Here is a 15,207-nt window from a genome sequence, read left to right on the forward strand (position 1 = left end):
CTCTCCATCAGTCTCTAGAAAATCAGTGGAATGAAAGAAGCTCTCTCCATCAGTCTCTAGTGACTCACGTCTGGTTGTTCCCATTCCCTCTATAAACTGCTTTTGCTCCCACCAGTTGGTTGCCATCAGTCGTTCTGTCTATATCATTTGTTATTTTAATAATACAACTAAAATAGATAGCAAATCGAAGCAATATAAATATGCCCAAAAAATAGGAGCTTAAAATTAGTTAAGTATTTTGGAAAGACTTGGGGAAGGCAAGTTGCTACAAAGAAACTGCTTTTTCCTCACATGAAAAACAACTAGATCCTAGACACAGTCTTAAATATATATCTAAAGTTGTGAGAAGTCTAGAAGAAGACATTACAGAAAATTTCCACAACCCGGGGCAGGCAAGTTCCTCAAAGCCAAACGCACTAAAACCCAGTCAATTCCAACCCGCAGCAACAGCCTAGGACAAAAGAGGATGCTGCGTGTGCTTCCACACCTGTGATGTGTACAGGGGCAGAGCGCCTCGCCTTTTCTCACGGAGCGCAGCTGCCCACGAGGTCAGCTGCTCAGTCTCAACTCACTGTGCCACCAAGCTCCTCGGATTTCCTCAGACAGGGAGGAGTAATGACTCTTCTTCAAAATGAAATATCTAAGTAGATTCTTTGAAAGACAGCATTAAGAAAATAAAAATTCAAGGTGCAAAATGTAAATTACCAAAAAAAAAAAAAAAGGAATAAAAAAATATATGATTAAAACCATAGGAGTCTTCACAGTGGCTTTGAGATTCTGTTCCTCTTTAGGGAAACTGACTGGCACACTATTAAAACATTAAGGGTATGAGTTCTCCAAGAACACTGTCCAGAAATCCAAATATTAGGTCTTGGATTTCCCACTAATAATTGAGTATATTTATGCGCTTTCATTTTAAATCAAATATTTAAATTATATATGCTTTTTAAAAAACTGAAGGACATAATTAAACTTTAAGATCATAATTAACCTGGGGGTGGGGGGGAAGTGTGCTAGGGATGCCATAGAAACTAAATGGTATGTGAGTGTCAAGACACATTGGTAAAAGTTATAAAATGTTTGACTCTAATTTAGGGTAGCTGTATATACAAAACCATGACCAATTTGTGCCACTATGAGTTGACTGGACTCACAGTGACCCTAAAGGGCACAGTAGGACTGCCCTGTCACAGGAGCGAGCCTCAGCCTTCTCCCGCTCCACACACAGGGACTTCAACTTTTTCTTGGGGATTTTTCATTAAGTTTTAATTCCATTATTCCACAAACATTTTGAAGTCTGTGTAGCATCCATAATTTTATTAATATTTTTTAAATTGGAAAACATTCTAGGCTAAGGCTATGATGTAGGTATGTTAACATCCTGTACTTCAGGTTAATGACAGGAATTATTATGGGCATGACCATGAGAGGATGCACATCACCTTCCCGACCTTCGGTTGGAAACTGCTATGGTGACAATTAGAAATCAAGCTAAACAGTCACCTGATAGTGGAATCTTCAGTTTTATCAGCATAACACCAATTGTAAAAACAAACCAAGTCACACACACAATTCTCTTGGGATATAAAACTTTACAAGTCTAAATACTCTTCAAATGTAAAGTATCTATGAAATGTTCTTATTTAGAGGTGTTATATAATAGCTAAGTTATGACAAATGCCCAGGAAATGTTTATCTGTATACAGAATGCATACACTTGTAAGTAATAACTTTTTACCACAACATGCATTTATTTTAAGTTAAATAAAAATTGACCATTTCCATAAATTTATTGAACCTACCCATTGCCATTAAGTAGATTCCAATTCATAGCAACAACAGAATACAGAGCAGAACTGTTTCACAGGTTTTTTGAGACTAAATCCTTTTAGGAGCAGGCAGCCTTCTCTTTTTCCCACTGAGCTGCTGGTGGGTTTGAACCACTAATCTTGTGATTAGCAATACAACACTTATCTGATAGCTCCACTGTGGTTTCTTAAATATTCATTTAGTCTATATACAATAAATTATATTTTTACATTTGTCTTCCTAATTTCTCTAAGATACCCATACACTGTGGCTATTAACACACATATATAATAAATAAATACTTCTACCTTCCACACATATACAGATGTTATGTAGTATTCCATATGTGATTACCTATAATAAGGTTTATATGCACAATACACAATACATTCATGCACACACACACACACATATATATATATATATACACACATACAAATACAACTAAAACCGCCCCCCCATCCCAACCCTTCACCCCACTCCTAAACACAGAAAACATCTGTAAAGAACTCCGGACAGGAATCTGAAATTATTTAAATGTAAATCAAACTGTATTTATTTTATTAACTTTTTCCTCTTAAGCCTTTTTATCTCTTTGGGTCTACTGAGGTCTATGACTATAAATAATTTTTTCTGCATTTTATCTTTTCCTGGCCCTTTTCTCATGCTCTATGTCAACACTCAGCTAGTCTCCAGCCTGTTCATTAAACCCCTTTCCTAAAACATGCTGCTTCCCCCACCCCGGCCTGTCTCTTTCATGTTATCCAGGGGAGATCAAAGCTCTCTGCCATTCTTGTCCCTTGTATGCAGAAGTGCGTGGGTGACATTTTGCATGATTCTTGTGTGCAGAGTGCTTCATTAATGTTTTCAGTTATTTGCTTTGATAATGTTTAAAATGCGCTGACTGCTTCAACTAATAGAAATCACCTTCAATCCAACTACTTTTATAAGGATTAAATCCCATGACTTTTATACAATAAAATTAATCATTGTAAGGTATTCAGATATTTAATTGTATTGTATGTATTCTGAAGAGGTAATGTGATCATTTATAATATGTAAACACTTTTACTAAAGAAATTATTTTAAAATTCTGAAATTAAGCAATAGAACAAGGACATGAATAGATAAAAGAAAAGATAAAACTATATGTTAAAAGTAATGACATAATGTTACTAACAAACTTTTCCAACTAGGAACAGCTTGGGGTACATGGGAGTAATGGTGGTGTTTTCTTTTGACAAGTTTGGCAGTGAGTGTGAAGACAGCATAACGGAGAGGACGCTGCCTTTGCATTAAGAAAGCGAGTATAAGCTCAGTTACTACTGTAACCCTAAGGGTTCTGTGCTCGGTGCTGAGCTGCAAACGGCAAGGTCAGTGGGTTGAAACCCACCAGCTGCTATGCAGGAGAAAGATGAGACTTTTGTTTCCAGAACCAGCTATCGATCCAATATCCTATGTAGATACGTTTGCTATGGTTGTTATTGACCCAATAGCATTGAATTTAGTGTTTGGTCTTTACCATGAAGTAGAAATATCATTTGACAATGTTATTTAATGCAGCTGAGAGTTTGTTTCCTATACTCCTAAAAGAAAGATAGGAATGAGAGGAACTCCATAGCAACTATGAAATACATATCTTTATTAACATGGTTAGATTCCAAAGACCACACCATGGGTGAAAACAGGTGTTATGCAAAAATGATTGACAACTATATCAAATTGCAAAATGGAAGCTAATCGCATCACTTCACAGCTATCAAATTACACCATTGCATTACAAACCAGCCATTGAGTAGCATGGCCCAGACAAGTCAACACACAACATGACAGTTAATATTGTTGCAGCCTCATTTTGCCCTATTCATTGCTGCCCTCTTCATTCACATTAGTAATGTGAAAAATAGTCTAGGTTGTTGTTGTGGTTGTTAGGGGCCATCAAGTCAGCTCATAGTCGCAGCAATCCTACTCGTGTAGAATGACACCCTAACTAGTCCTGAGCCATCCTCACGATTGCCCCTGGCTTGCGCTCATTGTTGAAGCTACTTTCAACCCAGGTGGTTCAGGTCCCTCACGGTTCCCTGGCCCTCTGCCTCTCCCAGCAGGATAGACTTCTCAGGTTGATAGTTTATTATCGTTGTAGGCGCAAACGTTTGAATAATGACACAGTATGTGAGCAGTAGATGTATCTTTAACAGTTTTATTGACATATAATTCACATATCATATGATTATCTGGTTTCAATCTATTAAAACGTGTGCTAATTTTAAGGGTCTGTTTTGAACAATATTTTTATGAAGATTGTGAACAAATTTTATCACAGTATATATAGTATAATTTTTAAAAATGTATCTGAATTCAAGTATTTCATATAGTTAGGGGTAACATATAGTTGCGGGTATATTAAAATTACAACTTAATATTTTATACTAAATTCCGTTAGATCAAGACATTCCGTAGCTGCATAATTGACAAATAATTTTTATTTTTACTTTAGAAGATTATTACACCTTTAAAACTATGATAAACAGAAGTAAAAATAATGAATAGATTTGTTGTTGTTTTGCAAAAACACATTTTGGGATTTTTTCTTTTCATCACACTTGAAGTTAATTTGTGTAAATAATCTGAAAATCACTGATTGCCACTGGTGCATCTTATAAGCAAAAAATACGAGTATATACATAGAAGTCAGGTTATCTCATCATTTGATCTCCCCTTTAACCTATTTCAAATTTATTCTAATTATTAATATTTACTGTTTTGATTGAGAGTTTACTCTGATCTATTTTGTTATTGTTGTTAGGGATTTTTTTTTGAGGGGGGTATGTTTTACTGTATACAAAATCCAGGATAGTTAAATCTATATATACAATAACCAGTTTAATGGTTTCTTGGGGGCATGGCGGGGAGGTGGGGGAGAATAGGGAGAGAAAAACCATGAGGACAAGAAAGAAGAAAATGTTCTAAAATTAACTGTGGTGATGGTTGTGCCACTTGACTTAATATGATTGAATTATTAATTGCATGGTGTGTGACTTATATGCCAGTAAAACTGTTAAAAAGCAAGAAGTCAGTTGACGTCTCATTTTTCTGGATAGTTACACATTAAGAATGGCAGCATTTGTGCTCACCGCTCACGTGGTTCTCTTCCATTCTGCTGCCAGATGCTGTAACACCTTTCTATGGGGGATCACATGCCCAGATACAGTGGAGTTTTAAACTGAATGAAGACATGTTTCCATATCGCTGTCCTAGCAAATATTGTCATGTCAATATAGTACCTCAGATTGCTACCAGCTCAACAAAGTACAAACAAGAGGTAGCCCTCACTACAAATCATTCATTTACCCGTAAGATTTGAGGCAGTAAAGGGTAGGGAATGTGGGATACTAAACATTCATTCATTTCAGGCTCAGCAAATTAAATATGAGGTAAGACAGGTACTAAATGCCAAGAAAATATATTATAAATCAAAAGGAAAAACGTTTGCCTATATAAAAGAAAAGCTCTTAAGAGGAGTTTGAACCCTGGCAGGTATACAAAACCACATTTGCAACACTGGTGTGATCCAGACTTTCAGCCTCTGTGGAAACCTCTGTGATAATCTCAAGTGAGGTAGCTGGTTGAAATACAAGCTACTCTTGTACGTCTTAATCAGTAACCTATTAAGTGTATATGCAGCATGTGTATAAGATAAGGACTTTTTTAATCACAAGAGAAATACTGAGGCATAAAAATGTTGAGGCCACGGATTTCGTGTCATTTCAGTGGCAGCAGAAGTCACACACTGAATCAGTGACAGACCTCTGGATTGATTTGCGATCCCATTAGACTCCCTTTTGAACTAGTCAGCAATTCCTGAGATTGCTTTCAGCGAGCAGTGATGCACAATTACATTAAAATGGAAAATAAAAAAAATACAATAAAAATGCAAAGTAGTCTCTAAGGTTTGAATTCTGACAACTCCAGATGCTATTTTTTCTGCATGGAAATGTTTAAATCTAAAAGCTGTGCTCAGGTACAATTACCAACTTATCACACAGGAGTACATTTAAGATACCAGTGTTTAATAGGAAAATATGCAGTTAGAAATAAATGGATTAAATGAACATTGAATAATTTCTATGCACTGAATACAGGCTAGACCATTGCAGAAATACATATGTTCCCCAATATATTTATCCGATATAAACACCCATAAGACTTGTAGGGGATATATTAAATTTGAGTATCATGAACATACTATTTCAATATCTTTCTATCTAGAAAGAAAAATCTAGGGTATCAAGATAAATGGAATCAAGCATATCTCAACTGATGCTAATTTTAAATTTATATTTACATAAAATTAAGTATTTTCTATTTATTAGATGTCAGAGGTGTATCAGCATTGTATCCTCTTACCATAGTATGTCAGATATTCTTACACTTATGTTAAAGATACTCATTTTCCCTATTTGAGGGAAACGAATAATTCTTTTTATTGTAAAATAAATTACTGCTCTTCTGGGTGAGGGAGGGGAAGTGAGGGTAGGAAGGCTTTATTTAGTTCTGTTCAATCCCCAACATATATAGCGATGTATATTTCACTATCAGTAATAAAAAGTAGTATTTTTTGTCTGGTATCTTAGCACGTCTGCTACCAAACCATGACTATATTATGGAGGCCTTTAAATTGTAGGGCTATATTGTTACCGTATCTTTCAAAGAAATTAATGAATTTTCTCCTGCCAAGATCTTTTCCTTTTTTAAATCATTTTATTGGGGGCTCGTACAACTCTTATCACAATCCATACATACATCCATTGTGTCAAACACATTTGTTGCCCTCATCATTCTCAAAACATTTGCTTTCCACTTGAGCCCTTGGTATCAGCTCCTCATTGTTTGCCCTACCTCCCCGTTCCCCCTTCCCTCATGAACCCTTGATAATATATAAATTATTATTATTTTATCATATCTTACACTGTCCAACGTCTCCTTTCACCCACTTTTCTGTTGTCCATCCCCCAGGGAGGAGGTTATATGTAGATCCTTGTAATCAGTTTCCCCTTTCTACCCCACCTTCCCTCCATTCTCCCGTTATCGCCCCTCTCACCCCTGGTCCTGAGGGGTTCATTGGTCCTGGATTCCCTGTTTCCAGGTTCTATCTGCACCCAGTGTACATCCTATTGTCTAGCCAGGTTTGTAAGGTTACCATATCTTTAAAAGATATCTTTAAAAGATATGGTAAAAATATAGCCCTACAATTTAAAGGCCTCCATAATATAGTCATGGGTTGGTAGCAGGTGTGCTAAGATACCAGACAAAAAATATTACTTTTTATTACTGATAGTGAAATATACATCGCTATATACTTTGGGGATTGAACAGAACTAAATAAAACCTTCCTACCCTCACTTCCCCTCCCTCACCCAGAAGAGCAGTAATTTATTTTACAATAAAAAGAATTGGGATCATGACAGTGAGGGTGGGAGGAAGCATTGAAAAAGCAGAGGAAAGGTGTGGGTTTCATCTATGCTACACTGCACCCTGACTGATGCGTCTTCTTCCTGCGACCCCTCTGCAAAGGGATGTCCAATTGCCTGCAGATGAGCCTTGGGTCCCCACCTTGCACTCCCCCTCATTCACAATGACATGATTTTTTGTTCTTGGTACTTGATACCTGATCCCTTTGACACCTCGTGATCACACAGGTGATCTTCTATGTGGGCTCTGTTTTGGGCTAGATGGCTTCTTGTTTACCTTCAAGCCTTTAAGACCCCAGGCACTATCTCTTTTGATAGTTGGGCACCATAAGCCTTTTTTACCACACTTGCTTATGCACACATTTGTCTTCAGTGATCGTGTCAGGAAGGTGAGCATTATGGAATGCCAGTTTAATAGAACAAAGTATTCTTGCATTGAGGGAGTATTTAAGTAGAGGCCCAATGCCCATCTGCTACCTTAATACTCAACCTATAAATATATGCACATAGATCTAGTTCCCATCATCATATATAAATATATTTACATATGTACATGCCCGTACTTAGAACTCTTTAACTGCCCTTTGCCTCCTAATTCTTTCCTCTCTTTCCTCTTGTCCTTTTACTTTCCTCTTGTCCCACTATCATGCTCAGCCTTCATTTGGGTTTCAGTAATCCCTCTCGGTTACACGGTCCTTGAACACTTTTCAAAGCTGACAAGGAATGCCAGATTGCAGCACAAATAAGTTAACATGGACGTTAGGTGCCATTAAGTCGATTCTGACTCACAGATTCTGTGTGGAACAGAACAGAACACTGACAGACCGGCATCATCTTCCCAATTGCTGCTGTTTGAAACCATTGTTGCAACCACTGTGTCGATCCATTTAATTAAGGATCTTCTTCTTCTTCTATGTTTTGCTGAACCTTTACTTCACTAATCATGATCTCCTTTGCCAGCCACTATCCCTCCTGATCACGTGCCCCATCAAAGTGAGACCGAGTCTTGCTATCCTCATTGACAAGAATTTTGGCTGCACTTCTTCCAAGAGAGATGGATTGATTGATCGATTTTTAAGGGGGGAAAAAACCAATAACAACAAACCTCAATGCTGTTCAACCAATTCTATCACAGAAATCACAGAAACCCTATAAATCAAAGTAGAACTGCCCCTTTGTGATTCTGAAGCTGTAAATTTTTATGGGAGCAGAAATCCTCATTCTTCTTTGAAGATGTGGGTGGTTTTGAACTCCAGACCTTGTGGGGTTAGTAGCCCAAACCATAAGCTACCATGCTACTTTGCTCCTTCTATTTTTCTGAGAATTCATGGTTTATTGAGGATTCTGCATCGACACTACAATTCAAATGCATCAGTTCTTCATCGGGTGTCTTTATTCATTTCCAGATTTCACATACATAAGGGGCAATTAAAATTAGTACGCTTGGGTCAGCTCAACCTCAATTCTTAAAAAGTCATCTTTGCTTTTTAGCATTTTTTTGTGCAGCACAAGATTTGATCAACGCAATATAATATTTGATTTCTTGACTGTTGTTTACATGGACATTGATTGCAGATCCAAGTAAAATAAAAACCTTAACAACTTCAATTTATTCTTCAAGTCCTGGCTGTGTATTGGTCCTACTGTTCCCCAATACTATTTTTAAAAGTAATCTTGATAATACACTTTGTAATGTACTTTATTTGACACTTAGTGCCAAGAGAGTATTTAAAGCTGAATATTAATATACACATTGTACGACATTGTCACAGCGAGTCATAAGTCTTACTAATACCAGGAATAATAAGACTGTCACTCGTAAGGTTACATGCCATGTGGATTCTGAGTTCACATATAGGGCTTCTCAAAGAGGAAATATTCTTCACCATATCTATTAGGGTATAGTTGAGTTATCAAAAATGTTTTTTTATATATTTTATTAAAGTCAATCTTGTCTCTATTGAAACATTCACCTGAAAACAAATTGCTTCCAAGTTCACCTGGGATTACTTTCAACTGCAGTAGATGGGCCAAATGATAGCTGAAAATTTGATGAAATGGTATATAAATAGTAAGGGTATCATTTCCCAATGTTACTTCAAACCACCTAATAAAGGAATCTCTATTGCTATTCTGCTTTTACTTGTCATCGCAATGATGGTTTCATCACCTTGTACTAATTCTCACCAACCTTTCTTTTCGTACTTCCACACCTTCCAATCTGCCCAAATAGTCTTTGTCCCACACTTCAATCCAGCCATACTTTGTTTGCCCAAGATAGCAACTTATGATCCTACTTGCCTCCCTATCCCACCCAAAATCCTTTTATATCTTCTTTCAATTGGCATCGTCAGTGTAGTCAAATATATTTTAGGTACTTAGTGCCCTCTATGCACGCAATAGTTGCATGTGCTTGACTTTATAGCTGTCTGCTGAGATCCGTGAGGACAGCTTCTTTCACATAAGTGGTGTGAGGGACTGCTTTTCATCTGCACGAATCCCAAACAAGGTTTCACAGTTGTTTGATACAAATGAAACTCTGGCATCATATTCATCTTTCAATAATCTAGAAGATTATGAACTCTTATTTTTTCTTAGACAGTAGGGCCTTCTCAGCATAATTATTAACTGGTAAATGACAATCAGTGGCATGTATTGTTGGTAACAGTCATCATGAAAGGATCTTACAAATCACTATCTCATCAAAATCATTGTGCAATCCTAAAACTATGATTTGCTTTATCCTATCATCTTGAAAATATTATTATGTAATCCTTCATACATGCTATTTCAAACAACTGGATCCCTTGTGTTTTCATGACAATTTTATTTTATTAAAGGTAAATGTAAGGTAGTTGAAGTGATGTTGCTATAAGCTACAATATTAAAAAAATTAACTAATAGAAACTAAGTCCATTATACAAATTCCACTGGAGACATGCTGATCTCCCATCATTGTTGTACAGAGCAGCTACTAGGTACTTGAGGCTATTGTTACCTAAACTGTCCCCAGTCTGCACTGAACTGCACTGTAAATAGAATGTACTCGCCAAATTTCAAAGACAAAATGGACTTTATTAATTTTAGCATCAACTGCATGTTGTAATGGTTATTTTTTAATATATTGACTTAAATGAAATATATTGTTAAAATTAATGTCTCCTATTTATTTATTGTTCCTAGTGTGGTTAAAAACATTAAGTTCATTTATGTGGTTTGCATTATATTTTCCACTGGGCAAAACTATTCTTGGAAATGCTAGTATAGAGTATTATGGAAAAAACATAAAAATGAGGAAACTTAAAACACGGCATTGCTAACCACAAGGCTGTGGTTCAAACCCACCAACTGCTTCACAGGAGAAAGCTAGGGCCTTCTGGGCTCCAGTAGGATTACAAGCCCACAGGCACGGTTCTGCCCTGTCCTCTAAGGTAGCTGAGTCAGAATCAACTCTGTAGCATGAGGTTTAGTTTCGGTTTGAGTGTGCATCCAGAGTTGCTTATTAGTAGTAGTCGTAGTAGTAGTAGTAAAATCATTTTATTGGGGGTTCCTACAGCTCTTATCACAATCCATACATACATTCATTGTGTCAAGCACATTTGTACATATGCTGCCATCATCATTTTCAAAACATTTTCTTTCTACTTGAGCCCTTGGTATCAGCTAATTTCCACCCCCTCACCCATCCTCCCTCCCTCATGAACCCTAGACAATTTATAAATTCTTTTTTCTTTTCTTTTTTTTTTTAAGAGAACAAATCATTTGATTTATTATTCAAACAAGCTCCATTTGTATTTATTTAGCTTTCTGACTCTGTGCTTGTGCCTTCAACACTTTCACAACGATTTCCTGCTCCTCAATAAGGAAAGCACGCTTGATCCTGTCTCGGACACATTTAGCGCACATGGACCCACCATAAGCCCTGCTGACGTGTTTTTTGGTTTTGGACAACCTCATGAGAACTTTGGGTCTCACAGCACGGACCCCTCGAAGTCGGCCTGGGCACACACCGCATGCAGATTTTGGCGCTTTCCCAACCTTTTTTGTATATAAGTAAACAATTCTGTTACCAGGGGTTCGGGACAGCCTAGTTTTGTTAGAGGCTGTATTGTAGGACAGCCTACGCCAGTAGGTCAGACGCTGAACCATTTTGAATGCCTGCACACAGTGTCTCCGGAAGAGGAAGGGTCATTACTTACACTGACCTATGTCTCCCTTCACCCATTTTCTGTGATCCATCCCCCTGGGTAGGGGTTATATGTAGATCATTTGTATCAGTTCCCCCTCTCTATCCCACCTTCCCCTTACCCTCCTGGTATCTCGCTTCTCATTATTGGTTCTGAGGGGTTTATCTGTCCTGGATTCCCTGTGTTTCCAGATCTTATCTGTACCAGTGTACATGCTCTGGTCTACCCAGATTTGTAAGGTAGAATTGGGGTTATGATAATGAGGGGGGGGGCATTAAAGAACTAGAGAAAAGTAGTATGTTTCATCAGTGCTATACTGCACCCTGACTGGCTCATCTCTTCCTTGTGACCCTTCCATAAGGGGATGTCTAATTGTCTACAAATGGGCCTTGGTACTCTACTCTGTACTCCTCCTCATTAACATGGATATGATTTTTTTGTTCTGGGACTTTGATGCCTGTTACCTGATCCCATTCCACCTCATGTTCACACAGACCGGTGTGCTTCTTTATTGTGGGCTTTGTTGCTTCTCAGCTAGATGGCTGCTTGTTTATCTTCAAGCCTTTAAGACCCCAGACGCTATATCTTTTGATAGCCGGGCACCATAGGCTTTCTTCACCACATTTGCTTATGCACCCATATTGTATTTAGTGATCGTGTAGGGAAGGTGAGTATCACAGAAAGCCAAGTTATTAGAACAAAGTGTTCTGGCATTGAGGGAGTACTTGAGTTGAGGACCAATGTCTGTCTCTTACCTTAATACTTAACATGTAAATATATGTTCATAGATCTATCCCCCTATCGTTATATATACATATATACATGCCTGTATTTGGACCTCTATAAATGTCCTCTGCCTCCAAAGTCTTTCCTCTATTTCCTTTTAATTTCCTCTTGTTCCACTATCCTGTTTTACCATCATTCAGGTATTGTGGGGGAAGGAGGGGGTGTCAACTAACCCAGGCACAGGGGAACAACAAGTGATCTACAATCGATGGCGAGAAGAGTATAGGATGTTTGGTGGGGCTTGATCAGGGGCAGTGTAGCTGAGAAGAATTACAGAGTTGCTTTTTACTGATTATTTTCCAACAGTAGTTAAAACTGTAGAACTATAAAATGAGGTAAAGTAAGCATATGACTATTATGGTTAAAATTAAGTGCAAACACAACTGTGAACATTTGAAAAATCAATGTTAATGTTGAAAATTCTACTGTATTTTTTCTTATTGTATTTTCATTTTAAAAAATATTCTCAAGAGTAAAATCCCAATAGTCTACAAGCTTAGAAGTTCTACCTTCCCCAGCACTCTGGAATGATTTAATTTTGTTTTACCACTTTTCTCTATTAGAATCAAAGATCATTTTCCCCTTCATAATGCACCTTGTGACCTCTTTTTATCCTTTCCTTGGCAGTAATACACTATTTGCATATGGAATCAGTCTGTCTTTTTCTTATTAGCCCTAAGGAAATCACAGCAGAAATCTTGGCTCCCACATGATTGTAGACCTAAAATAAACGAGGGCACTAAGCTCTTAAGCCTTTACTTGATTATGGGATGAACATCCAAATGATTCACAATGTTCATATCATTTTCTTAGATTCTCAATAAACCCAAGAATGATTAAAACAGATCTGATGGGTAATTTATTGGATATGAAATACAAGAAGAGGCAGATGTATTATGTTCTGAGGAAATTTAGTTTGCAGTGCTATTTTCTGGATGTTTCGAAGACAGCAAATATTCCATCTTGTTTTCACCCTCCTATCTTTCTTCAATGTGCTTCCACCATTTTAAGATGTCATCTCATTAGTAATTCGGCAAGAAGGCAAAGAGCTTTTAAAAAGGGGATGCGGGAGAAGGTGAAGGTAGGGCAGAGAGAGGAGGGTGGGGGGAAATTGAAAGAGAAATTGAAAAGTGGTCAACTGAGCAGAAGGCAATAGGATGTAGTGCTATTCCTCTTTGTCCTTCGTGTAAAATAAAATATTGATAAGGATATTAAAGCTTTTATGGATAGAAATTTCATCATAAAATAGATTACATGAGAATGAGGGCAAAGGAGGCTGCCAAAGAATGCAAAACTAAGAGGAAGTTATTTGAACTTTCCCTGATGACATAGTAGTTTATGATCGATAGAAATTAGAAAGTATATATATAATATTTTACCTACATACATATAATTTAGATCTAATTCTTTCAGCAATCTGAGAGCCTGATTCACTGAAGTATGGAAATAAATATTCTTCTAGCTCAAAATTGAATGCCACCTGTACCATTTCTACCTGCTACCATTTCTAGGTTTAAAATGTGGAGTCCTGTGAGGCAACTCTTTTGAAAATTAATCAAATAAATAGTGGAGGGCAAAAGAATGATGATCTCACTTATAAAATGAGATTGTTTATAAAATATTTGTAAATATTTATAAATCAGTATTTATAAATATTTATATTTTATTTATATGTTCTTATTTATAAAATATTCAAGATAAATGAATAAAAGTAGTGGTTTTAAGTATTTTAAACCCGACTCTGGAGGGGTTTTTGGAAAACATTGCTTTCATTTGGCATTGCTTTCATCATAGCTAAGGTCCTCCACCTTTCTTATGTCACAGGGTTGGTCCCTTTGGAGAAACAGCCTTAGTGATAATATTTACACTTTAGAATCATATTGGCCCATGGATATAGCCATTGATGAAGGGTTAGAGAAAAGTTTGAATTTATGAACTATGAAGTTTTGTCTCAATTAAACTAGCAGAGTTTTTATATTTAACTCAGAATACACATAGTTATATTGCATATTAGATGCAGTAACTGATAACGTTCTACCTTCCAATATGATTCAAGTATAGACAGATTAAGAAAAGAGAAAGATAAAACCAATATGAATATATTCCTCTAACAACATACAAGTTGGGAGAGAAAATCAAGTGTACATTATCTCCAGGGTAGATGATGAATAGGTCAGAAGAAATTTGCCAAGGAATCCTGATGTTTATCTCCTAGGTTAGCCTGCTACAAAGGAAATATATATCTCAAAGTCTGGTCTAAGGAAAAAATACCACCTCATTGCTCTGTCAAGATATATGACTTTATCAACTTTAATATCTCTCTTAGAAATAAACTTGGGCTCCATTGAACTAAATAAAAACTCTCTCCATGGAGTTCATTCTGATTCATTGCAACTTACAGGACAGAATAGAACTGCCCCTATAGTTTTCTAAGACTGTAAATCTTTGAGGGAGTAGAAAGCCTCATCTTTCTTCCCTGGAAGGGCTGGTGGTTTAGAACTGCTGACCTGTTGTTCAGGAGAGCCATTGTGTGACTCATTATACTACCAGGGTTCCTATTGAATGAAATAGTATTTTAAATTGAGAGAGATAATTCAGTTAGGAGGGCATAGATTAGAGTTATAAAGTAGTTATAAAGCACTAGGTAGCCGTCCCTTAAATAGCATTCTAGCCTTGAGAGCTGTTGCTAAGAGCATTTTATTCCATTTTGCATAAAAGCAGAATCCTATTCTTTGTATAAGGAAGGAACTGACAAAACATACTTTATTGTTATGGAGATATATAGGTTGTCATTTTAGAAATGGCCTTAGTGATAGCCATTAAGCCTCGTTGCATTTCTTAATGTTTCTGTGGTTCTATCATAATTTGAAATCCTGACATTAGGAGAGTATTTATAGAGTTAATACATTCCAGCTCTCATCTGGGTCCATCTTTCTTTAGATTTCCTGCCCAGT

General features: G+C 36.8%; 2 protein-coding genes across 5 annotated transcripts in view; both read right to left on the reverse strand.

Annotated features, from left to right (window-relative positions):
- The window catches only part of SEMA3A (semaphorin 3A), a 382,377-nt gene that overhangs the window by 137,015 nt on the left and 230,155 nt on the right, over positions 1-15,207 (reverse strand). The window lies entirely within an intron of this gene.
- On the reverse strand, positions 11,032-11,429 carry LOC105978612 (60S ribosomal protein L34-like). Its single transcript, XM_045288868.1, has one exon. The coding sequence runs from the start codon at positions 11,427-11,429 to the stop codon at positions 11,076-11,078; it is 354 nt and encodes a 117-aa protein (XP_045144803.1). The 3' UTR covers positions 11,032-11,075.

This window comes from Echinops telfairi, unplaced genomic scaffold, assembly GCF_000313985.2.
Source record: "Echinops telfairi isolate 266 unplaced genomic scaffold, ASM31398v2 ScPeMD7_23;HRSCAF=83, whole genome shotgun sequence".
NCBI lineage: Eukaryota > Metazoa > Chordata > Mammalia > Afrosoricida > Tenrecidae > Echinops > Echinops telfairi.

What these genes read in the sequence shown, in the direction of transcription:
- LOC105978612 (XM_045288868.1), bottom strand. Translation starts at nt 11,429, where the DNA reads ATGGTTCAGCGTCTGACCTACTGGCGTAGGCTGTCCTACAATACAGCC.